At 54.6% G+C, this 23858-nt stretch overlaps 2 protein-coding genes across 2 annotated transcripts; one reads left to right on the plus strand and one right to left on the minus strand.

The window, feature by feature from the left end:
• Positions 1 to 6718: 6718 nt before the first annotated feature.
• VOLCADRAFT_120886 (uncharacterized protein) lies at positions 6719 to 18365 on the minus strand (the record flags this gene model as incomplete). Its single annotated transcript, XM_002950570.1, has 22 exons — positions 6719 to 7984; positions 8322 to 8474; positions 8711 to 8898; positions 9103 to 9285; positions 9494 to 9644; positions 10271 to 10474; positions 10964 to 11112; positions 11415 to 11639; positions 11878 to 11961; positions 12352 to 12545; positions 12893 to 13068; positions 13468 to 13610; positions 13918 to 14007; positions 14450 to 14624; positions 15019 to 15164; positions 15479 to 15538; positions 15912 to 16048; positions 16526 to 16616; positions 17215 to 17261; positions 17299 to 17467; positions 17573 to 18025; positions 18309 to 18365. The coding sequence occupies 22 exons, from the start codon at positions 18363 to 18365 to the stop codon at positions 7828 to 7830; spliced, it is 3432 nt and encodes a 1143-aa protein (XP_002950616.1). The 3' UTR covers positions 6719 to 7827.
• Positions 18366 to 19047: 682 nt separating this feature from the next.
• On the plus strand, positions 19048 to 23101 carry idh2 (isocitrate dehydrogenase, NAD-dependent). Its single transcript, XM_002950462.1, has 5 exons — positions 19048 to 19339; positions 19410 to 19649; positions 19911 to 20238; positions 20936 to 21109; positions 21942 to 23101. Exons 1-5 carry the CDS (start codon positions 19073 to 19075, stop codon positions 22022 to 22024), a joined length of 1092 nt encoding a protein of 363 aa, XP_002950508.1. The 5' UTR covers positions 19048 to 19072; the 3' UTR covers positions 22025 to 23101.
• Positions 23102 to 23858: the final 757 nt, after the last annotated feature.

Below are 23858 nucleotides of genomic sequence, written 5' to 3' on the forward strand. Positions count from 1 at the left end.
CACGTCTCGATCTCATTTGAACCATCAACCACCACAAGGACTAGCACGGTTGCGACAACTCTCAACCTAGAGACAAGGGCACGACGCTGCATCTGCTACCAAGGCCAACCAATGATAATAAGGCCATATCAAAAACCTGTGTACGACACGTATTACGCCCCAGCCGGGACATGTTTCCCAAACGCGCACGCGCCGCCAAGTGCCGCAAGGTAGCCACACGGACCTCCATGCGACCGGGGAAGGGATACGCCATCCACCAGATTGCCGTACCATCCATGACAACTCCTGACCAGCAGCGCAACTACCAACGGCTTGTGGGCATCAGAAAAACATCCACCCCTCCACCACCCAGTATGGCCTGGCCTTGGCATTCACGAAACCGTTTCGAGTCCACGCGATACGGTACAGTACCGTACCGAACCGAACAGCAACAAACTTTCCATCCAACGGCCAACCGGCAACAGTTCCTTCTAAACTCTAAAAACCTGCCCGCGCTCCTCCCGATCAGCCGTCAGGCGCTCCACCACGAAATGCCACCCCTGACTATGGGGCCCTGACACTCTGAACTTCACTGACCCACCATCGAGAACAAACCGAGTTCAAGCGGGGCTTGGGAAGATATATCCTGCTTCTTCAAAACCTCTCAGCCCGTTTTACAAAACAGAACGAAATTCTTACACCGTGTCATAGTGTGCGCATCACTCGCTTCTCTCATTCTTCCCCTGCATCCATCTATCCATCTGGAACAGCATGTCATGCAGCAGATGTCTAAAATTGTAAGCAATGAAAGCTCTCATGGTGGTGGAGGTACGCTGCCGCGATTGACCATAAGTCCCACAGCCGCCGCGGAGTAGCGTATATACAGCACCCACGCTGATATGAACACTCCTTCACCTCCGCAGGAACTAAATCCTGGTTTCAGAAACCGAATAGCACAAAAGCCAAAGAGATACAACTGCAGAGAGTCAAAACAGTACTGTACAGCCTGACGCAAACGCATTCATCACTATCTCGCACCGCACCCTGTAACTCTCGACTCTTCAACGCACATGCGCCACACCGACAACTCCGACACTGGTAGAGATCTTTGCCTTCCCATCGCCATGTCACGACCTAAAAGTGCCAATACGGACTTTGCCGCACAGAAACACCGGCATGTAACTGCCAACACGGGGGCGCTTAGAGCATGTGAACATTACCCTAGACCAGGCCGTGACTTGTCTCTGGGCCCCGTAAATGGACCCCATAAGGACCTGACGTGATGGCATTACAGCACAGTTACAGCACAGCACAGCCGCGGGCAGCACTGCAGCGCCGAGCATCCGCTGGGACTAACGCATCTCTCGTATCCCATGCCCCATGCTGTGCGGCATAAGCATGTCAAGGGACTCCTCCTGCCCCCAGCCCTGCCCTCTCATCACTCATCATGGATTAAACCGGTTCAGATAGGACAATTAAAATTACATGAGGTCAGCAGCTCCAGTTTCCCCAGTCAGAAAGTACCTTGATCACCACGCCGCATTGCCGCTCACTCAGCATCTCCGAAACCATCAGGCCCAGGAAGCCAACCTGTGCGCGCGAGACAGAGGGTATCCATTGAGAACACATCACGGTAAGGATTGCCCGCGTGTCACGTGTCAAATGCTGCAGGTGACTAAACCGACTTCTACTCTATATGAGACGTGAAGTGGGCATCATCGCATGCAAGTGCCTGATTATTGTTGTTCAAGCAATCCTCGCCAAAATGCGCTGCTCCGCCATATCTTGTCGGACCTGTGCATGCGGGTGTGAAGTGCGAGGTGCGGAAGAGGAACGGCCAGACATGCAGAACGGCAAACCAAAGGTACACTGTACATGCCACATAGCGCAGAGACCGTTGGTGATTGGTGGCGCTTCAGTGCCCGTGGTAATGTACCATGGGACACCAAAGAACGTGGTGCTTAGTGACTGTGGTGGAGATCGCGAACCGCTGCTGCCGAGGCCATTCATGAAGGCCGAAATTACGGTCTTGAGGCGTCTCTTGGAATCTCTGGAGAGCAGAAGAGCTGGTGGGTGTTCGTCTGTCTGCTGCTTGGCTCTATTTGACTATGCCGGCTGACGGCTGCTGGCTGCCGAATGCCACCACCAGATGATTATTACGAGTAATAGAAACCGAGGGAGCAACACTGCCTTCCCTGCAGCTTTCCTCCTGACTCAGGACTTTTGAGGCCGCCCTAAGCTCAACGACCCTAAGCTCGCCCGCCAAGTCCCGATGGACTGCAACGTGGCCTTCCCGAACATGCGCTCGTGTGGCGTGCATAGTGAGGTGTTATCGAGGTCATCAGGTCTCAAAAGTAAAGGGTAAGGAGCCATCTCTCGGCCTGTGGGCAGGCAAGCTGTCCTCCGCGGAGGAAGGACAGCTCTGTATCAGACGTGTCAGTGGGCGAAGGACACTGCAACCCGCCGACACGTTGCTTTTGACTCACCATGGCGACGCGGCCGTTGAGGCGCTCGGCATTGTAGTTCCACACGTTTGGCATGTCGCCGGACATGGATGGTGGATTCTCCTCATCCGGGAAGACATTCTGTACTGGCACACGGCCTAGGATGGCTGGCGCGACCGATGCAGCCAAGACCAGGGCTCCCACCAACATGGCATTGTACGCGCCCTCCGTGGTGAATAGCTGCCGCACCACGATATCGTCGTTCACGACTTCGCCAAAGAGACCCAGGAAAACGCCCAACATAGCAGCACGACCGTTGACGAGCTCAGCAGCGGCGCTGTCCGCGCGCAAGACCTGGCTCAACGCCTCGAATGACAGTCCGATGACCGCCGTCGGAACAGGGTTCCTCACATCGACGCGGACCTTATTGTCTGGACCGAAAACTGCGGGAAAGCGCAGGCCCTTTGCATAGTCGATGACCACCAGTTCGTCGAGCGATGGCTCATACGAGATTGTCAGGTTGTAGCCGGAGTCGGTTGTTTTCTGCAGGGGGGAGGAAAACACAAAATATGATCATAAACATAATGTAATGAAAGAGCATTGTAGGCATGTTAGAGCATGCACCTGTCGCGCATAACTGACATATTGACACAGGATGTAGTAGTGCACACCTGCAATGGGATGCCCTGAAGCTCCATAAGCGTTGTCTTCGCGAGATTCACTGGCTGCCAAGTGCGCGTATCTACATACGTGTCTGTACCGGGAGCAACCAGCTGCGCTGAGGATAGAGGAGAAGCAACAGGGACCAGTGCTGCGGAGCCATTGCCGCCGGTGCCAGTTGAAACCGCCTTACAGCGCACATTTACTGGCCTAAAGGCTACGGTAAGCTGCTTTAGGGGTGGCAGGCCCTTAACTGGTAGTTTGGCAGCGTGCATTGTAATAGGGAACCTTTGGGCACCAAACTCCCTGATACCGTGTGGGTGTTTTTCGGAACTGTGAAATCTTAAAGTGTAGGCCACTGTGCAATTTTGTGAGCCCACATTCCCGTGTATCCGGCCAGAACCCTACTATGCAGTACGATGTTCGCCAGTGGTGTTGCTTTGCCAATTGTCTTTGCTTGACTTTACAAGTATATGTTCGATTAGGTAAAAGGTGATTATTACTGTAATGGCTGTGTAATATTTATTTACCGTTGCCATCCTATCTCGCAGCGCACTAGACAGCGCATCAGACACGCTTGCTGGCATCCGATCAGGGAGCGTGGCGTTCATTGTCACTGTAATCAGCAGCTCTTTGGATAGGGCCACAGACTTAACCAATCGCCATAGTAGTTTACTTCCGTTATAGTCTAGGCAAGCATCGTGATGGACTTCAAACTCGGGTCAGCGCCTCGTGTCGATTTGAGGTTGAGATCACAATATAGACCATGGAATATCGCTTTTAACACAATTCGATTAACATGTAGCAGGCAAATTTAGAGCGTTCGACTTGCGCCCCATGGGTCTTGCGGCGCTGGTGTTTGTGAACAACCGGTGTCGTTGCCAGGTGTTCATAAAATGAACAACTCACTGCCTGGAGGGTACGTTTAGGTCTATAATTCTGCCGCGTTTTAGCAAGCACTTTTTGGAGTCGGTGAATGCCAGTGCTGCAGGCATACGCAAACGCTTGCCAGCTGCAGAAATGTACAGCGCCGTACCCGCCTTAAGATCGAGCCTGCGGTAAAGTTCCAAGTCTGTGGAGGTCTGGGCTGAAGAGTTTCCAAAGCTGTGCTGTCAGGTGCTGTGCTGTGCTGTCCTGCGATGGAATCAGAAATAGGCACTAGGCAGGCCTGGAGTCGGGGGGTTCGCAGTTACGTGCGATCCGCCAAAGGGGGGTGGTGTGGTCCAGTGTTAGAAGGCCTCCTGCCTAGACGTGCCTAGTGGGTATGTTAGCCTGCGGATTCACTGTGATCCACCCCAAGACGAGCCCGAAGGTCCCTTTCCGACACCTGCTGCCGCCGGTATCTGAAAGCAGCATGGATTGACACCTTTGCAGCTCCAACGGGGATAAAAGAGGTGGCGCGAGGCCGTCTTGTTAGGAACCAAATCATTTTCATCTGTCAGCGTGCACTAGCCAGTACAGTAGCAAGCAGCAGCTCGGCTGGGAGCTTTTCACTGAACCAGGTGTAGGCAAGGCACTCCTTATGCATATTTAGGAATTTTCATTACTTTCCACTACGGTCAACCGATTTTTACCGCGGCCAGTAACCGATTGGTAGGGTAGCCTATCGGTAGGTTGACCCACCTGTTGGGTAACCCTTTAAAAAAGGCCGGTAGGTAACTTCCTCTCGGCCCTCCCTTACCGAGGCCCCACCCTAATAGCCAGTTCACATGCTACGTTACGTTAAGACTTTTTGGGAAAAGTGGTCGGTTCGGACATGGTAACGGTACGTTACCGGTAAAGTGGACGAAAAGTCTAAAGTGACCCGGGGGGGGGGGGTGAATTTCGACCCCTCGTACCGTTACCTGAATTGCGTCGCCAATTTCGCGAGTTATAACAAACAGCCAAGCCCAATCGCTTATAAAGACCACATATTTGACAAATTGTGCGCGCTTTGCACTCCGACCGAATTTCTAGTCACACCGCTGCAGTTTACAAGGACAACGCCGCTCGTGTTGCTCGCCCGCGCACGACCCCTTACATAGCCAATATGTAACCCATTGTAGTATCAGGGCTGAAGCCATCCGCGAAATGGCAAGTCGGCCGCACTTCCGGCGGCATGGGCCGCGCCGCGTCGGCCCAAACGCGCAAGCACTGCCATTGAGAATTGAACATATCCTCAAGGTTGTCAAAAATTACATCCATAGCGGCCGCTAGGGCAAACGCCATCGCGGCTCGCGCGGGATGCAGTGCCATTGCTGTAGGCAGGGCTGCCAATAACCCGTCAATTATATACTGCGATTCTAAGGGGATGTGCTGCAGTTTTGGCCATTGAAAGACATAAAATGGAGATGGTTTACACAGCTCGCGCCAACGAACACAACGTCGTCGTAATGTCCCATGTGAACTGGGTGACTTTTTCAGGCCCACTTTTCCAAAAAAGTTTTCGCAACGTAACGTAGCATGTGAATCCAGTATAACGAGGGGTTGGGCACGGGTACCGATTGGTCACCGGTCGAATGTATACCATAGGAAAGCAGAAAAAAGTGATGTGACTCTTAACTTGCAGGTCGGTCAGCTTGGGTGGAAATCCTGCCAGCAAGCTTAATGCGAAATGCGCCGCAGTTTACGGCCGTATGCCTTTGGTGTCGATGGCGAACGCTCCATGATGATTATTTATCATGGTTTCAAGAGTAAGAGACGTTTGCCTGACTGACTCGGCTAGTGGAAAATGGCAGTAAACTCAGAGCGCACCGGAAGATGAACTCCTCACGCAGGTCATCATGAAACACGAAATGCACCCCAGAACGAGGCTGTTCCGAGAATGGCAAAGAATTGAGGTCCAATGGAAGCAGAGGGGCCATTGACCCAGCTTTCTAAACAGAGCCTTAGAGAAGCTGTGGGTGAGGTTGTGGGAACGACGACTGGCGCTGCAGGCATGCCGTTCCAGCGCCACCACCTTTGACTTATCATGAATGCCCCGGGTCTGCCCTCGCTGGTGTGAGACGTAGTTGCCCTGGCGGCCCTGGCGGGGCCTTGAAGCGTGGTCGTCAACGCATCAACCGTGTCTGGGATTCTCGCACTGCCCTCTCGCGCGCGAAGCTGGTGGGCATTGCTACTGAAGTCAAGGCTGATTTCTGGGCACGTTTTGTGTCATTCGAGTCGTTGGGCGTCCCCCCCCCAACTGGGAAGCTGTCCCGTCACAACCAGTTCCTGGCGTGTGTGTTCGGTCCCTTGTCTTCCGGGGACCCCCAACTCTGCCTCCCCGTCCCCGTCCCGGCGTGCGTGACGTTGTACGGCGTGGTCGTCGCTGTACTTGGATGTGTTGACTCTTCATGCGTCACGTGCAATGCTCGGACTGTGTTACAGACCCTTGATGGTAAAACCGCTGGTAGGCATGGTGTGGAGCCTGTCGGTGGCTTCGGTTCCTATGTCGTGGTAGTCTGTTCTAACCCAGGTCTCACTGGGTGCGCCCCCTGCCTTAAGTCGCTGGTCCGTACATCAGTTATAGCGGCCGGACCATTTAAATTTGATTTCCGTTTTGATTCTCGCTTTCCGATTCCAGATTTTTTTGAGTCACCCTTAACTGCTGCGCTGACACAGTCGACATAAATTTGCTTTCCTCGCTCGTCTACAATGACCAGGCCTATCCACATACAAGCGACGTCCGCACGGCTGACGTCTTCGTGCTTACACGTCGGGTCAAAGCACCGGGCATTCCACGCAACTTCCTAAGCGGGACGTGAACGGAGTAAGCCCGTACTCTTCTAGCAAACATTCATGTATTCTTATTGCCGACTATACGGCCTGCTAAAGCGTACGCTCATGCGCCCATTCCAGACCGCGTTACTCCTATGTGTTGAAACATGCCCGCTGTCAAAACGCCACTTTCTGAAGGGCCCTCCCGAAACACGCGGTTTTTATGACAGGTCCCAGGTGTAAATAGAAACAACCCATGCTTTTCACTCTGGCAGGACTTTCCCAAGAGCACACTGTACTTTCCACTTCATACACTGTGCCCTAGCCGCCGCCCTGCCAAGGCACTCACCAACATGCCGACAGGACAACACTTGGTCGAGGTCCCACTCGCCCATCAGCACATGCAACCGGACACAAGCGACTGACGCTCATTGGCAAGCGTGTTCACAAGCACTTATGACCGACACCCAAGGCATCTGCTGCGCCCCCTCTTCCGCCTCATGATTTCAGCCCCCGCTGTCTTCTCGCATCCATAATGCAGGGAACAGCCTTCGTCCCAGTGTGTCTGTCCTGTTGCATGCATTTGCTCTCCCCAATGCCCAATCGCCGGGCCAGCTCATAAAACATAGTCAGTTATGCTTCCGAAATATATCCACCAGGTGTGGGACCTGCATGTGAAATCCTGCAGCGTTACTTCCCTTCCCCCCCACGCAAGAGGCGCATGATGGGAAGGGGCCCCAGGAATTGACACGTACGGCATACGCGCATGCAAGTCACGCCCACATTATGACCACATCTTTCAGTCCCAAGTTCTTTGCTGCTACACCGCTGCTGCTACTGCCGCCGCCGCCAGCAGGCAATGGCTGGATACCATTTTCACCGTAAGTAATCACCACACGTCACCTGCTTCTTACACTACCCGACAAAAGACAGCCGCCAAGACCCCCGCAAGAAACGCACCCGACACAAACCCATACAGGAGCCCAACAACGCTACGACGGCGACATCGGCTTCCTGGTTGCGGCAGTACCTAGAAAGGGCCACCGTAGAATTTTGCTCCTGCTCCTCACTGTAGCTTGGACTCCGCAAAAGCAGTCGCGGCCCCCAGGGCCTCATCCACCTTCTCGACGTTGGCGCCCTGGCCCTGCGCGTTGTTGGCTTTGCCGCCGCCCTTGCCGCCCAGCGGCCCCAGAGCCGTGGAAACCCACTCGTTCGCTTTTAGCCTGTCCAGGGCAAGACGTGGATGGCAATACAGTAAGGCCTAGTAAGTGCACGGCCGGCAGGAGGTACATAGTTGGTCTCTAGCTGGCTACCAACAGAGGCTGTCAAGGTTCTGCGCATTTCCGCGATTTCCCAACCCCCGGGGCCTCGACTGCTCGTCGTCAACCTGTTTCCGTCCCCGCGTCCTACTCACACTGGAAGCACTGCCTTAATACCAGAGACACACAGACAGACGCACAACCAAACACGGCTTTGGTGCGGTAGACGTCAGCGTCTTTACATCTGAACCGCATTATAGCCACAAAAAGAGCGGTCTACACACACATCTTTTTCTCACACCTGTCGGTCACTGAGTCCGGCACCGCAGCGTACGCCAGCGCCTTGCCCTTCTCCGCATCCACCGATACGAACAAGGCCGCCAGCGTAGAGTGCTTGGCGATGATGGCGGAGCAAGCCTCGCCGACGGCACGAGTGTCCAGACCCACATCCAGCCTGTCCACCAAAATGGGAATTTGTGGAAAAACATTACCAGGGAGGATCACCGGTATTTCGGGTGAACATGAGGTGCCGAAGGATGAGAGCCAAAGAAACAAACCTCAAAGACAGTGTACTACTGTAACGGATGCGACAACGTACAGATATGGACAAGCCATGGCGGGCACTAAGAGCCCACGCCGGTCTCGCGTCAATATAATCGGACAGGAAAACGCCCCTCCAAGCCAGCGCACCTGCCAATCACGAAGCTCTTGCCCGCCGCTACCGCGGCGTCGGCAGCTGCTACAGCACGCTCCGCCGCCAGGGCCTTGTTGGCAGCGGCAGCAGCCTTTTGGAACTCGATCACACGGCGGCCCAGGACTGCAAGCTCATCGCGGAGGGCTGCCTTGTCCACGGCGGGAATGACAGCGGCATCCACAGACTGGCGGGCGGGCGGGGGAGACCGCGGGCGGGGAAACAGGTGCACGTGGGTTTACGTCTATGCACATACACCATACATGCACACATATGCATGCACACATACACAACGAACAAAACTCAAGATACACAAGCCGTGGAGTTTCGTGCCACGGTGCTCCGGTGAGTTACTAGGTGCCAACCACAAACACGCAGCAGCTAGCCGTACCTCCTTGAAGCCCTTGCAGGCCTTCTCCAACTGGTCCTCTGGCAGCGTGGCAATAGATGCCAGCTCCGCCTTTAGATCCGCTGCCGCCTCGATGGCACGAACCGCATCCCCGCGGGTCACTGCCACGATACGGCGAATACCCTTGGCAATACCCTCCTCGCTCAGCAGCGCAAACGCTTCCGCCTGCGCGGAAGACAAACAACCCCCACGAGGGAAACCGGAAAGGGGAGAGTCGCGAAAAAGGAGGAAAAAAGGGGAGAGGGAAAAGCTAAGAAGAAAGAGTGCCAACCTAATCGTTATTTTTGTCACTTATTATCATCTTATAAATAAACAAAGCAATCAGAGTGTGTCCAGATGCGTGAACGGTTTCCGCCTCAACTTTGCCTCTCACCTCCGACGTGTTCGAAAGGTGGGTTCCTCCGCAAAACTCAATGGAAAAGGCCGCGTTGGCTGCGTCCTTGGGGTCCGCCAGCAGCTCCTCCACCGCCCGCCCAATGGAAACCACGCGCACAGGGTCGGGATACACCTCACCGAATACGGCACTGCAGGGGACAACAAAACGCGACGGGTTGGGGTTAACAGTACACGAGGTTGGGCATCTATCAAATAGCATTTTCCTGGATATTACCGAAGGATGAATGACCTTTCCTAACCGACGTAACTGAGTCAAAAGGCCTGAAGCATATTTCAAGGCTAAAAAAGGGCTTTGACCTAACCCATATGGTCAAATGCGCTTGGTCAGCAGGTCGGTGGGTGGGAGAACAGACGTGAGGACAGAGGGAAAGGAGCCGACACGGACCGACACGAGGGACAAGACTGGGGATATGTGCTTCCAACATGTTCGTTAAAGTGCACCTAGGGAATCTGGGCGCCGTTGTGAAGGTCTAAAAGGGGATAACCTACGCGACTAGGGAGAGATGGATAAAGATCAAGATGATTAACGCACGAGACCTACGGGAACTAACGATGCCAAGTGGAAATGCGGCGAGTGGTCTCTTCCACCAAGTGCCAAACCTAATTCAGCTCCCCACAACGAAAAATGAAGCGAACTCTCAAACACAATCGCAGTTCCACATAACAGCTAACTGAGAGAGCGAAAGAAGACCATAGCAAAACGCGGAACGTTGATGCCCGCCAAGAGCACTGACAGTACCAATGACCTTCTCACCGCAGGCCGTTGATGGACCGCGCCTGCGCCAGCGGCACCTCTCCGCTATGCACCGGCATGGCAGCGGCGACGGCCTCCCGGCAGATCTTCTCCACGGCCGCCAGCTGGTTTGCTTCCACGGGGCCGGCGTTGGAGAAGTCGAATCGCAGCTTGTCTGGCAGCACAATGGAGCCCTTCTGGTCTACATGGTCGCCCAGGGTGGACCTGCAGTGGTTGGTGCCGGCGCAGATGTTGTGGCTCTGCTATTACGTTATCGTCGAGGTCGTCGAGGGAGACTGCTCGTAGCAACACTGACAAAGAAACTAGGACGTACACTTTAAGGAGGATGTACACTTTAAGACAGAAATGGGCGGAACGCGATAAAGAACACGGATGGACAAAAAGGACAACTGATGGCGCAGCAACCCGCAGGTGATCGCAACAATCCAAACTGGGAGCCGTCGCATTGAAGCTGTCTTCGCCTTCGCCATCGCGAGCGATGCAAACTTCCCCCTCGGGTGACACCCTTGCAAGCCAACTCTTCTACTGGCCGTGCTTCTAGTGATGCTGCTGTTGCTGCTGTGTGTGCTATGTCACTGAGAACAACGCAAACTTGCTCCCGCTCTTACTTTCGTCCCATCCCAATCCTGATGGTACGGACAAGCGTTTCACCCAAAACATTGCGGGAGCACAGCGCACTTTAGCTTTGCTTACTTGAGCGCAAAGTTGAGGACGTGCGTGAAAGTGTGGTTGGGCTTGATGAGGGAGCGGCGTTCGTAATCCACAGACACCGTCACCTCATCACCCACGCGGAAGGGAGCTACAGAGGCCTCGCCCACGTGGAGCACGAAACCGGCAGCAACCTGTAACGTTTAGGAGCAGCAGTGGAGCGGACAGGAAAGGGCGTTGTGGTGGGACACCACGACGGCTGAGCGATGCGAGGATTTGAAGCGGCGCAGAGTGAGCGTTGCTGCATTCAAAACGGCGCGATCCAAAGCGTTTTCTCGATTTATGATGCGGCGCAGGAGAGAGTATTCGATGTGACGAAGAAGCGGCGAGAGGGCAAAACGCTGAGACACGTTTGAGATGCACGGAAGGAGAGCCGCGCTTCCTCTGCAAAACCACCACCACAGACGAAGGTCACATTCACAACACGCACGCACACCTGGCAGTCCGACACCACCAGCGCAGCGCCCTCCGGTCCCCGGATGGCACCCGTGTCGCCAATCTGACCGCCGCTCTCAGCGTAGAAGCTCGTGGTGTCCAACACGAGACCCACGGGTCCGTCCTGGTCGGCCGCCTCCGAGGTCGACGCCACAAAGCCGCCTGGCGTAAGAATCGCCAAAACCTTGGCAGACACGTCAGAGCTGCCGTACTTGGGCGCATCGTTCTGTGGCGCAAGTCGAGGTGAGAGTTGAGTGGGGATGTTAAAAAAGTGGTAGTAAGATGCGAACATTACTTGGTTGACGAAGACGAAGGGAATTCCGCAGCCTCTCTCCCCTCCAACCCGCCACCCCCTTCCCAATTCCTTCTCCAATACCTTTCATCGCCTTCCCGTTCCCCGCACATTCCCCCTCCCTAAAGAGGCACCCCCACAAACCAGCCCACCCTCCCCTTCAGAATCTTACAGTGAGCGGCACACCGTTGGACTGCAGCCACCCAGTGGCCTCCGCCTCAAACTTGATACCCGCACCCGCGGCCTTCTTGCCACCCTGGAGTATCGCACACATGACGGCGATCAGAGGGGATCAGCAGAACCAGACGGGACCATCACAGCGGGGTCGTTGCTCAGATTTCAAGACGAAGCAAAGCAAGCGTAATTAGCCTACCACAGCACCAGTTTGACGTTGGTAAGCAGCGAGACATGAGTTCAAGAGCGCCTGGGACCACGTAGCCCTCCCACTGGCCTCCATCCGCCAAACAGCCAAGCCCCTGGCTACCCAATCCCTTGGCCTAGCCAGGGCATCATAGCGCTCCATATCTGCCCGAAACATATCTGCTCGACTCATCCATCCATCCTCCTCCCAGCTAAAACACCCCAGCAGCCTTCCTCTTCCGCAGCTGGCGCATTTCCTCCCACATATACACACACGCACCCCTACCTGTCGCGACTTCTCGCGCGCCTCATTGAGGGCTGCCTCGTACGCCGGCATGTCCACCGTCATGCCGCGCTCCTCCGCCATGAGCTGAGTCAGATCCACGGGGAAGCCGTACGTGTCCCACAGCACGAAGGCCTCGTAGCCGGGGATCTTGTTGTCAGTGGCCGCAGAGGCAGCCTTCTTGAAGCGCTCAATGCCTGGGCGGACGCGTGTGTTTGCGTTTGTGTGTTCAATGAGCTAATGAGCCGCCCGGGAAGTACAAGACAAAAGTCTTGAGCAGATTTCTACGTGTGTATGTGCGAGTAGTGTTTGTGTTGGGGCGGAGTGTACATCTAAAATATGTGCCAGAAGGCTGCGGAGGGTTGGAGAGGAGGGGAAAAAAAGGATGGCATCCGGGCTGTCCGCTGCTGTTGGCGCATTGACATCAACAGCGCCGCTGCCATACGCCTTATAGCGCTGCCACCGGCCCCAGACACTCACATTCACTCACCGCCTTGCACCCCCTTGCCCTCAAGCCCGACCTACAAGCAACCAAGCAACCCACCCTTGACGAGCGTGCGGCTGAACGCCGCCTCCTCCTCCCGCAGCACCGAGTAGATGGTGTCCCTCTGCTTGACCAGCTCGGGGAAAAAGCCACCGAAGTTGGCCACCACCACGTCCACCAGACCCGCAAAGAAGCCCTCCTTGGCACCCAGCGTCTCCCGGCCGTAACGGACGGCCCTACAGAATGTCAAATATAACATTTTAATGAACTGGACCAAGCCATACGTGCTAAAACGTGCTACAGCACAAACATCTGGAATCGATGTGCTCATTTGGGGGCTTTAGGAATTATAATGGGGCGACACATATCATAAATTGCTAACCACAGTACGTTATCTTCTCAAACATGGAACAGGGGTGTGGATGAGGATGGCACATGAAGATAATGAGCAGGGCGGGAGAACGGGCTTGAATCGGAATCGTGTTCAGAACCGGAATCGATAGGGGGTTTGGATCGAGGGCCGCACGAAGACCGGGGGGTTTCACATGGGAGTCACCTCCGGACCTGGACGAGTCATGTGGGATGGACGGTCAGTGGGCTGGACAGACAGACAGACGGACGGACATGGGCCCCACCTGCGCAGGATGCGGCGCAGCACGTAGTCGCGGCCCTCGTTACCCGGCCGAGCTCCGTCCGCAATGGAGAAGGACAGAGTGCGGATGTGGTCGGCCACCACACGGTACGCCATGTCGACACCGTCCGCGTCCTCCTTGCCAATCTGCGGTGCGGTTCGCATATGGAAAGAAAGGAAAAAATATCCATAAAGGAAAAATATCAATAAATGGGCTTAACATCCCGTAAAAAGGCCTGCCAAATTGAAAAGCCTGCACCACGAAGCAAAACGCGAGGAGCTCAGTTGCGTGTTTCGAGAGGTACAGCGGCGAAAATCAAAAGCCACATGCTCGCCAGCTGCGTCATGTTAGGCAAAGCATGCAGTCCTGCCAGGCAACGCAGCTCCTCCCCCAGACAGATACAATGCTCTTCCGCGACAGCGGACTATAGTAAACCACGGTACCGTACCGCACCTTGTCGGTGTAGGTACGGGCGCCGGTAACTTGCTGAATGGCGTCAAAAATTGGACCAAAAAGGTCGGTGGCGTAGTTAGACATTTTGCCCTGCGGGGCCAAGGGGGAGGTCGCAACGGAACGTGAAAATCGCACAGATTAAAATTTAACCTTCCACAAACATTCCATTCCCAGGACACCCAGAAGAGTATAGTCTACCCCATTTCCGTAAAGTTCTTTCGCAACTTTCCGTCCTGAATTCAGTGTACATTTTCCCTGCCCTTAGCCTGGAGTCTGTTTTTCTCGGTGCTACTACAAATGGAAAGCGGAACTGGCTCCAATTTCGCTAGAATTTTAGATACAGAGAGGCACACGCGTCAACAAGGATCGTCGATAACGAGTGGGAAGAAACATCAAGACACATGCTTATCAATAGTACACGCAGAATACACCAAGCATACATGCGTACATACCGACGAACATACCGACCCACCCACCCACGTGCCATGTAATCTCATGCAATCTGCACCTGCCCAACGCCGCAACCGCCTACCTGCAGCACCGAGGTAATGCGCTCCAGACCCATACCCGTGTCCACATGCTTGGCTGGCAGCGTCTTGAGGGTTCCATCCGGCTCGCGGTTGAATTGAATGAACACATTGTTCCAGATCTCCAACACGTTGGGGTCGTCCGCGTTCACCAGGTCCGCGGCGTCGCGACCGCCGATACTGCCAACAGAATGAAGATGGGATGAAAAAACATGGACTTCATGGAGACGACTGTGCACGCGATTCATAAATCGCCCTAGGGTAAACCACTCTTAAGGAACACTACCGAAGCCCGTAATTATGATGGCCCAGAATGCAGCTGGGAAAAAGGTAATAGCGAAGCTTTCGTCATGTGGACGGAACGGGCAGCGGACAGCAACAATGGCACAACTTTAACATGCAAGCGCTACGTGTAGACGCATGTCCTATCGGAGACCCTCCGTCATAGTTCGATGGCTCGTAATCGCACCACCACCATCACCACCACCTGCCCCTGAGCCCGTCTTCTTCGTAGATCTTTTACTTTCTTCCCCAAGTAAAACTTCTCCTTCAACGCCCCCGCTCACTCACTCACCGGTCAAAGTGGATCTCCGTGCACGGCCCGCATGGTCCCTGGTCGCCCATCTCCCAGAAGTTCTCCTTGTTGCCGTACGGCAGTACGCGGCTCTCCGGCAAGAAGCGCAGCCAGATTTCACGCGCCTCGTCATCAGCAGGCAGACCCTGGGCATTAAACCAACAACATTAATGGTAACAACGCCAAACAACGACGATAACGAATAAAGCATCAAAAACATAATAAACGATAGTAACAACGACGATGAAGAGTAAACGCAGCTAGGAGCATGATGGACAATATCAGAAAGGCCACACGAAAACCTCGCAACGCCTCAAAAAAGGAGGGAAAAATGGCAAAACACCCTTACACATCTGGAAATTGATCTTCCTGCAAGCGAGAGCCCTGCGAATTCTCAAGAGACCTTTATGTGCGACGCGTGCTTTGCTGTCCCCCGTCCCTTTCCGAACTCCCTCCTCACCTGCCCGGGGTCGCCTCGAAAGTAGGTGGCATACAGCCGGTCCGCGGGTAACTTGTACCACTGCAACCACAACAGCAGCGGCAGCGCTTTAGAAACTACGCGCCGGGCGCGAACAAGGTAGCTGTTTGTTTCGTACACAAGCACACAACGAAAACGAACGGAGAAAGAGCTGACAGCGGGGATGAGGTCGGGAGACGGCTTGCCTCTGTTGTGGACGTCGTGGACGGAAGTGGAAGCGGAGCGGCCGGAACGGGAACCCGGCATCTGCCAGCCACTCGGTGCATGGTTGCATGCAGCCGCCCAGAGTAGTATGCCTTGCTTACCCCACCCAAATATTCACTTCCATCCAATTCCACAAACTCCCTTGGCGCCGCTTCCTCGTCACCATCCTCATGACACCAACACACACCTATCCAAAACAACCCATCCATACCTTCGTAAGCAGCTCCCAGGCCCAGCTGATGGCCTCCTCCTTGAAGTAATCGCCGAAGGACCAGTTGCCCAACATCTCGAAGAACGTGTGGTGGTACACGTCCTTACCGACATCGTCCAAATCGTTGTGCTTGCCGCCTGCAGCAGCAGCAGCACCACCACCAGCAGCAGGAATTTTAAACAGCCAGGTGGAAACGAATTCCCCCATCCACATCGGCCCCATGTAATCAGTTAAATGCGCCAAGCATCTAGGTACGCGTTGCCCACAATCCTATGCCCCTCCAATATATATATATATATGGCTGCTTATAGGTAAGCTTGATTGAGGTGATATATATATATATATATATATATATATATATTTGAGGTGATATATTTATTTATATATATATATATATAAATAAATATATCACCTCAATCAAGCTTACCTATAAGCAGCCATACGGTGATCCGCGCTCCCCGTGTTCCCGTCTGGGAGTCAAACCCGAACGGACAACATTTCCCTCCAACCAATTTCCCTAATTTCTCTATATTTCCCTAATCCCCTTCACGACCCTATTTCATCTCTCCTTTGCCCCGCCACGCCCCAATTCATTTCATTCCTCAATCACCTACCGGCACGAATGCACTTCTGGCTGTTGCAAGCGCGCTTCAGCTTGCCCATGTCCGAGTTGGGGTCGACCGTGCCGAGGAAGACAGGCTTGAACTGCGGGATCCGAAAAGAAAACCAGCACGCACGTCAGCGGCTTCGGAGCCGAACCAAAACCCAGGAGGTGGGCACAAAGGCATTTCCTACAAACCCCTGGCACCCATAATGACGAAGCAGCTCAAGACTCTCAGAACTTTCAAGGCAGTAACCCTCGAGGCTTCCCCTTGCAATAGCGGCGCGTCGACCCACATCGCAACCTTCGCACATGCCGCAATGGAGAGACCTAACCTCTGCACAGAAGGGGCGTATACACCACCTGAGCAGCCGTCTTCGACGCCCCAACCACATTCATTTAAACCTCCGAAAACCCTTACATTCCACCATGTTAATGGGCCAGACCCACATCCCTAAAGGCGCAAATTAATTTACTTTTCAGGGTATCCTCCTACAAACGCGTGACCCAGATCAACCTAGCCCGTTTACCGCACGCCTCGCAGCCTTAACACGTCTGCTTCTGTACTCATCCGCCCCCTAAATGAAGAAATTTTATCTATCCTTGAATTCGCGATCTCCCGAAGACATTCTCCTTAAGCGGGGTCAAAACTACCAACTTTCAACTAACCCCCCTCCCTGCAACATCAACCAGACCACGCACCCAGCTGTGGGGCAGGTATGCGTGGTGGTGTTGCCAATTTGCCTGCCCTGTATGCCAATCAGCGTTTAAGGCTTCATGTGTCACCTTGGCTTTGGTCACTTGCCTGATTCATGCCGGCGTTGGTGAAAAGCAGCGTGGGGTCGTTGTGTGGCACGACGCTGCTGCTGGCCCAGTACGTATGCGCCTTAGTCTCAAAGAACTCGTTGAAGGCCGCACGAGTGCGCGCGCCAGACCACGGCTGAGTCAGCACCGCCTCAAACGCCGCCAGCGGCGATGCCTCGCCTGCGCCCAGCGCTGCCGCCGGCGGAACCACTGCCACACCGCCCAGCGCCGCCTGTACGGCAGGGCTGCCGTACACCGTCGCCAGGAAGGCAGCTGTCTTGGGAACCTCCGCCCGGAGCTTCTCGTCAAAGACGGTCAGGTAGAACGCAAAGAGCGACATAGCGACGGCAGCGTCGACGGCGGCACCACCGCCGAGCGTGGCAAAGCGGCTGGAGCACAGGGCAGACTCCAGAGCGGCCAAATGCACGCGGAAGCCGCTGGCAGCGCTGGCCGCCGCGGCCTCATTCGCCTCCGCCACGCCTAGGAGACCGTCGATCCAGCCAGACATGAAGCCGTCGGTGGCCGCAGACCATTCCGCCCATTTAGCTGCCGCAGCGCTGCTGCCAAGAAGCTCCTTAAGTGCTGGGGCGGCGGAGGCATGGGCGGCGCCGTTGCCGGAGACGAGGAGCGGGAAGGCGCCCTCGGCGTTTAAGGCCAGGTAGGCGGGCGTCTGGTTGGTAAGGCCCTCAGTAAATGGCGGAACATCGAGCTCCACGCCAGCCACCGCCGCCACAACCTACCGGGGTAATGGCATTCGCAAATACTTTTAACCCGTGTAGCACAGAGAAGAATCAGGCCGCAAGACCTAGGCCAAGAACTCTTATCATAGCAGGTGGTGCAGCCCAGAGCGCACGCGGAGGGGCGGTTTAATACAGGAAGCTGTCAAGGAGATGCGAAACACCAGAAGTTGGTGACCAGAACGTAAACACCCCGCTGCCATGTGGTTGAAATCGTGAAGACAGCTTGCGGGCCCATAACGTAATTTTACACACCTGCAGGCGAAGGGCCTTCACACCCACGCCATAAAGCCGCGGCTTTGCGTCCACCATCCTGCAGATGTGTGTTGCAGCTGCAGGTAATCTTCAGCTGCTCTACAAGGGTTGAAAGCGTACGGGGCGAGAGGAGTTTTGAGCGAAGCCTGTAGTCTGTGCTGGATAGGGCCGGGAATGCTCTAAGATCTGCAGCTAACTGCTGCCGCCCAGGATGAAAGGGTTCCGAAACGACATGAACGTGAAAGGCACGATGGGAACGTATAATGTTCACAAACAAACGTATGTCCATCTTGCCGTCCTTTGCAGAGTCGAAACCGTTGAGCGGGCAGCAGAGTAATGACACGTGAAGCTGAATTGAAGAAACGTCAGTAGCAAAATGACACAAATGGCTTCCGGGTTGGACTACTCGATGAGCTTCAGCAGGCCAAAAAGACTATGGGACAGATCAGACGCGAAACACACTAAAGTTGTTTTTGATCGGTACCTAAAAGCGAAAGATGTCTTCGCGCACCTTGTGAGCTACCCTAGACGGCTGGGTATCCTCGATCGCCGCCGAAAGAGGAGGGTAGCCACACTATGAGCCTAACCAGTCACAGACGTGTATATCTGCTGCTAAGGAGAAAGGTCTATATGGTGTGTGCTACCTGAGTAGGGCGGCGCTAGGTCGCACGGCATGAAGTTGTCGTTCTTCATGTGCTTGTGCCCATGCAGAATTGAATTGCTTTTTGTTGCGCTGACCCAACTTGCGTTCAATTTTCAGTACAATGCTCAAGCAGGCTAGTAGCGTCGTTATGCAGGCCGCTTCTGCGGCGGCCTTCCCGTCGTCGGCCCGCGTGATGGGATACGCTACAAAAACTTTCGAAGCGACTCTCTTCCCTGGCGACGGCATTGGCCCGGAAATTGCGGCTGCAGTCAAGGAGATTTTCAACGCGGCGAAAATTCCCGTGGCTTGGGATGAGCAGCATATCGGCAAGACACCTGACCCACGCACGAACTCGATGGTCACGCGTGAGAACCTGGACTCCGTCCTGGTGAGTCTTCACCTCAATTGGATGATTCAAGCACGGTGTTGATGTATATGTCCTTTCTGGCGCTTTGCAGAAGCACAAAATTGGGCTAAAGGGGCCGATGGCGACCCCAATCGGCAAGGGTTTCCGGTCACTGAACTTGACTCTCCGCAAGGAGCTGGATCTTTACGCCAACGTGCGACCCTGCTTTAACATTCCTGGCTACAAGACACGGTATGATGGCATTAACCTTGTAACTGTGCGCGAGAACACTGAGGGCGAGTACTCGGGCCTGGAGCATGAGGTGGTGCCTGGCGTCGTCGAGTCTTTGAAGGTCAGCTCATGCTTTTGCGCTCGTATCAATTCAATTAAATCTGCATTTCGTAGCCTGGTGGACCGCGCGTGACCCGTTGGGTCGATCATGCGTCTGCGAAGATGACCGCGGCTACTCACAAATTGGGAAGCGCACCATTGCGTGCCTTGAATGTTGCAAGCAAACAATCCTGCTGCATATATCAGCGACATGGGGTTATGAAGCCGTGTTCATGTAGGTAAGAACATCCCTGTCCGCCCATGCCCCTGTCGATTCCGGCAGGTCATCACACGCAAAGCTAGCTCAAGAATTGCGGAGTTTGCCTTTGCGTATGCACGTGAGAACGGCCGTCAAAAGGTGTCGGCCGTGCACAAGGCTAACATTATGAAGAAGGCCGACGGCCTGTTCCTGGAATGCTGTCGCGAGGCTGCAACGAAGTACCCTGACATCAAGTACGAGGAGCTCATTGTCGACAACGCCTGCATGCAGCTCGTCAGCAACCCCACACAGTTCGACGTACTCGTCATGCCGAACTTGTACGGCGACATCATCTCGGACCTATGCGCGGGCCTTGTGGGCGGCCTGGGTCTAACGCCCTCAATGAACATCGGTGAGGTCTCCTTGAAAACACGAGGACGTGCGCGTTTAGACTGCAGCACGAATTGGGTCGACAGGGCTTGGCAATCTGTGTGTGAAACAGCTAAACGCACACGCAAACAGTGACCGGCATCACCTCTCCCGTCAGCGGGGATCGATCAGCTCACATGCATCTCCGCTTGGGTGAGGACAGCTCTTGAATGTCGTCAACGGCACCGACACGTGGATTCGCGTTCCTGGAGGCAGACTGGAAGACCCATGTTGACCATGGAACTGAGACCCTAGGCTGGCAGGAGCCTGCCGTGTTTTCAACTCTTTCGGTAGCCTGGCTGGAACTTTTTGATGAGGTGCTGGCCGCTGGGGGCCCGTTGCTCAACCCGTGCCTCCTCAGCCGGCAGATGACCCCTTGCTTCTTGGCTTCTTGCATGCGATTTCATATTTGAGATTGCTTATCCTGCGCGGCCCCGTGGCCCCATACAAACCATGGCTGCTGACTTGGCTGGTCATTACGTGGCGCTGCTGCAGCTGATAATGATGATTTACGCACGTACGCCTCGCATCGCAACCAGGGATCGACCAGCCAGGCTTCCGTTCGACTGAGGCACTTGGTCATTACCTCAACGCATCGGTTGACACGTTCTTTAGGCCGCCCGCTTGATCCGTCTGTCGGGCTTTTTTTCCGTGGACGCTCTTGCGTTTCCTGGATGTAGGTCTCAATGGGTTGGCGCTTGCGGAGGCGGTTCACGGCACGGCGCCCGACATTGCGGGCAAGAACAAGGCCAACCCAACGGCTCTGTTGCTGTCCAGCTGCATGATGCTGCGCCACATTGGCCGCAAGCAGGACGCGGACAATATCCAAAACGCCGTCATTTCGGTCATTGCCGGTGAGGGCGAGGGGGGAAAAGGCGAAACTGGGCATATGGGGAAAGCCTCTGTCAGCTGGCCCTGGTGTTGAGTTTGTAGGGGAGTGAGGGGCCTTTGAAACGGGAATTTTAACTGGAAAGAGGTAAGAATCGGCCAGGGGCTGGGCCAGGACGATGGCTATGGTAAAGACACAGGTCGGGAACGGGACGGGTTGTAGTGGTCTACCAAAGCTATTTTGTTCCTAGGCCATAGCACAAAAACCAGGTGCTACTTCCGTGGCATATGTGCATACATGGAACATACGAATGGGATTCCTGCTGGCATAGGGGGCCCAGTTCCGGGGTCGTAGATGCGAGTGGGGCTCTTCTTGGAGTCGTTGGAGACGTCTCTGGATGCGAAGCCGGCTGGCTGAATTGCGAATGTGGGGACAGGCAGGAAAAACGACGCTCGTGATGAGGCACTGTCGTGAGGCGCTGGGGCTGCTGTCGTGAAGCTTTATCGCGATGCACAGTATGCCAGGAGGCCTGGGAGGTAGCATGAGAAGAGAGCCAAGTCAGGCAACCAGAACGACGGGGGGGGAAACAGGAAAGGGATCAAAGCGGGTTAGAAGGTTTGAAGGCGGACTGACAGAGAAATGACCAGCGAATACTACTGCTCATTCCTGCCCCCGCGCGCGCCGTGCTTTGGGCGAAGTGATGCTACTGCATCTCACCGTCATCAACAGCTGTTTACATATTAAACGTTCTGTAGCCCAGTCGTAGCTTGTACGTGACCCCGGTTATGTATTCACATTGTCATCATTCACATTGCCATCACCTGCCACTTCACATTTTGGCCCATGGCGCGTTACAGAGGGCAAGTGGCGAACAGCGGACCTGGGCGGCAACGCCAACACCACGGACTTTACGAAGGCCATCATTGACAAGCTCGAATGAGGCATTGCCGGTACAGCTGTGGGCAAAAGGACGAAAGGGAGGGAAACGGGATGAAGCTGTATCAGCGAGCGTGTCAACCCGAGTTTGCCTTCGCCGCCCAGTCCATCTGAATAATCGCCTATTTAAGTCCCACACGGCCCGAAAGAGCGGGGGGAGCGTGCGATGAACATAGTGGTGCGGACATAGGATGTATCGTAGAACGCCAAGTTAACGGATCTGGATTCTGGGTTTGGATTCTAATTCCCGGCACAGCTCCTGACTTGTCCGAAGGGTCCGGGCTACTGCAGGAAATGTTTGCCTCTTGATTTGGACGCAGTTTTTGCTGTCAAGGTAAATTGTTCCTAAGCCCTCGCAATTGCGTGATTGAATCGTTTGTCTGCTCATGATGGCACTTCGGAAAGGTGTGGTGCGTGTGTGAATCACGTGCAACGTGCCAGAGTTAGACGCGTGACAACAAAGATGGACATGCCATTCTTGCCATCTCCTCATCAAAGTCGGAGAAGTAACATTGCGGTAAGGACGCTTGCGGGATTGGAACGGTGTGATGCCATGTTTCGTGTCCTGGACTCTTGAGTTGTGGACTCTATACCGTGTGGAGTAGTCTGGGGCCCCAGGGGCCTGGGCCCGGGTTCTTGAGGTGGGTTTGGCATTGAGCTGTGGTTGATCGACCCATGACACCTTATTGTAAGAATCTTTATGAGAGAGCCTTGGGAACGTGTTTCGGCCGCGGCTGAAAGGCTGTCCGATCTTCCATGTGCACGTGACTTGTGACGGATCATTCTATGCACCGACAGAGCGCGGCTGAATGCGGATGCGCATGCCTTCTGTGATTGAGCTCAGCGGTCGCAAGTCCGTTGGTGTTGTGGCGTGATGAAGGAGTGGAACGCGGCTGTGAGGTGGTGTGCGGTGTGCTGACGAAGATGGGTGTACGGAATACTCGTTGTTGTAGGATGTGCGTCTGTGTAGTTTTGCCTAAATCCGTGCCCTGTAGGAAGCAGTAGTTTCAAGCGCAGGAGATTTGAAGCAGGGTTGATATTGCGAGACAAAGTTTTGAGACATATGGCAATGGTTTCTAATCTCTGCGATGCATGGCATTAGAAGTGCCCTTTGAAAAGCTGTGCCCTGCCGCGCGCAATAAAATTTTCACGTATGTGCGCGCACTTATGGAAAGTGCGGCCCTACCCCCACCTCATCCTTCGTATCACGAGCAGCAAGATCATGGCGGATCATTGGAAGAACGCGGACATTCATTTTTAGCGCGCACAGTCATATGAGATGAAAAACCTGGGTTGTTATACAAGAGCTTGTGAATGGTTTGCGCGACTGGATGGGCTTGGGCGGCATGGCAGATCCTGATGAGCGAACCCTGACCTCCTGAGTCAGGGTTCAGGAAAAGTCTTTGTCAGCCGTTTGGTTTACGTGTCCCGGTCGACGTACGTACGACAGCATGCGTCATTCCGAACACGCACGTTTCAGTATTGAACACAGGTAGGCGCGGTGCCGGAACGATTACATACAAGATGCAAAGCCTTCTTTGCACTACTTCTCTCATTTGGCCTCCTCTCTAACCTCCTCTCTGACTCCTCGCTAACCTCGCAAGCCTTGACAGCAGCCCAGTGTACCTCACTCTAGGTGCTCTGCAGGAATGTTGGCTCTTCCGGTCCACGCAACATCAATCGCTGCGCCTCGGCGTCACACGGTCCGTTCCACAGCGGCAGCCCCCGGACACCAACCCTTTTACCGTAGCAGGCGCGCGCCGATAAAGCTCTCCGCAACCAGCGACCCACGGGACACTCGGCAAACCGACTACGTAAGTCTTCCATTTCTTTTTCGC

Source organism: Volvox carteri (genome assembly GCF_000143455.1).
Source record: "Volvox carteri f. nagariensis unplaced genomic scaffold VOLCAscaffold_19, whole genome shotgun sequence".
NCBI lineage: Eukaryota > Viridiplantae > Chlorophyta > Chlorophyceae > Chlamydomonadales > Volvocaceae > Volvox > Volvox carteri.

Excerpts from the sequence above, each read along its gene's own strand:
- idh2 (XM_002950462.1), top strand. The coding sequence starts at position 19,073 with ATGCTCAAGCAGGCTAGTAGCGTCGTTATGCAGGCCGCTTCTGCGGCG. Across the intron at positions 19,340-19,409 it reads AGAACCTGGACTCCGTCCTG|AAGCACAAAATTGGGCTAAA; the intron begins GTGAGTCTTCAC and ends GGCGCTTTGCAG. Across the intron at positions 20,239-20,935 it reads AACGCCCTCAATGAACATCG|GTCTCAATGGGTTGGCGCTT; the intron begins GTGAGGTCTCCT and ends TCCTGGATGTAG.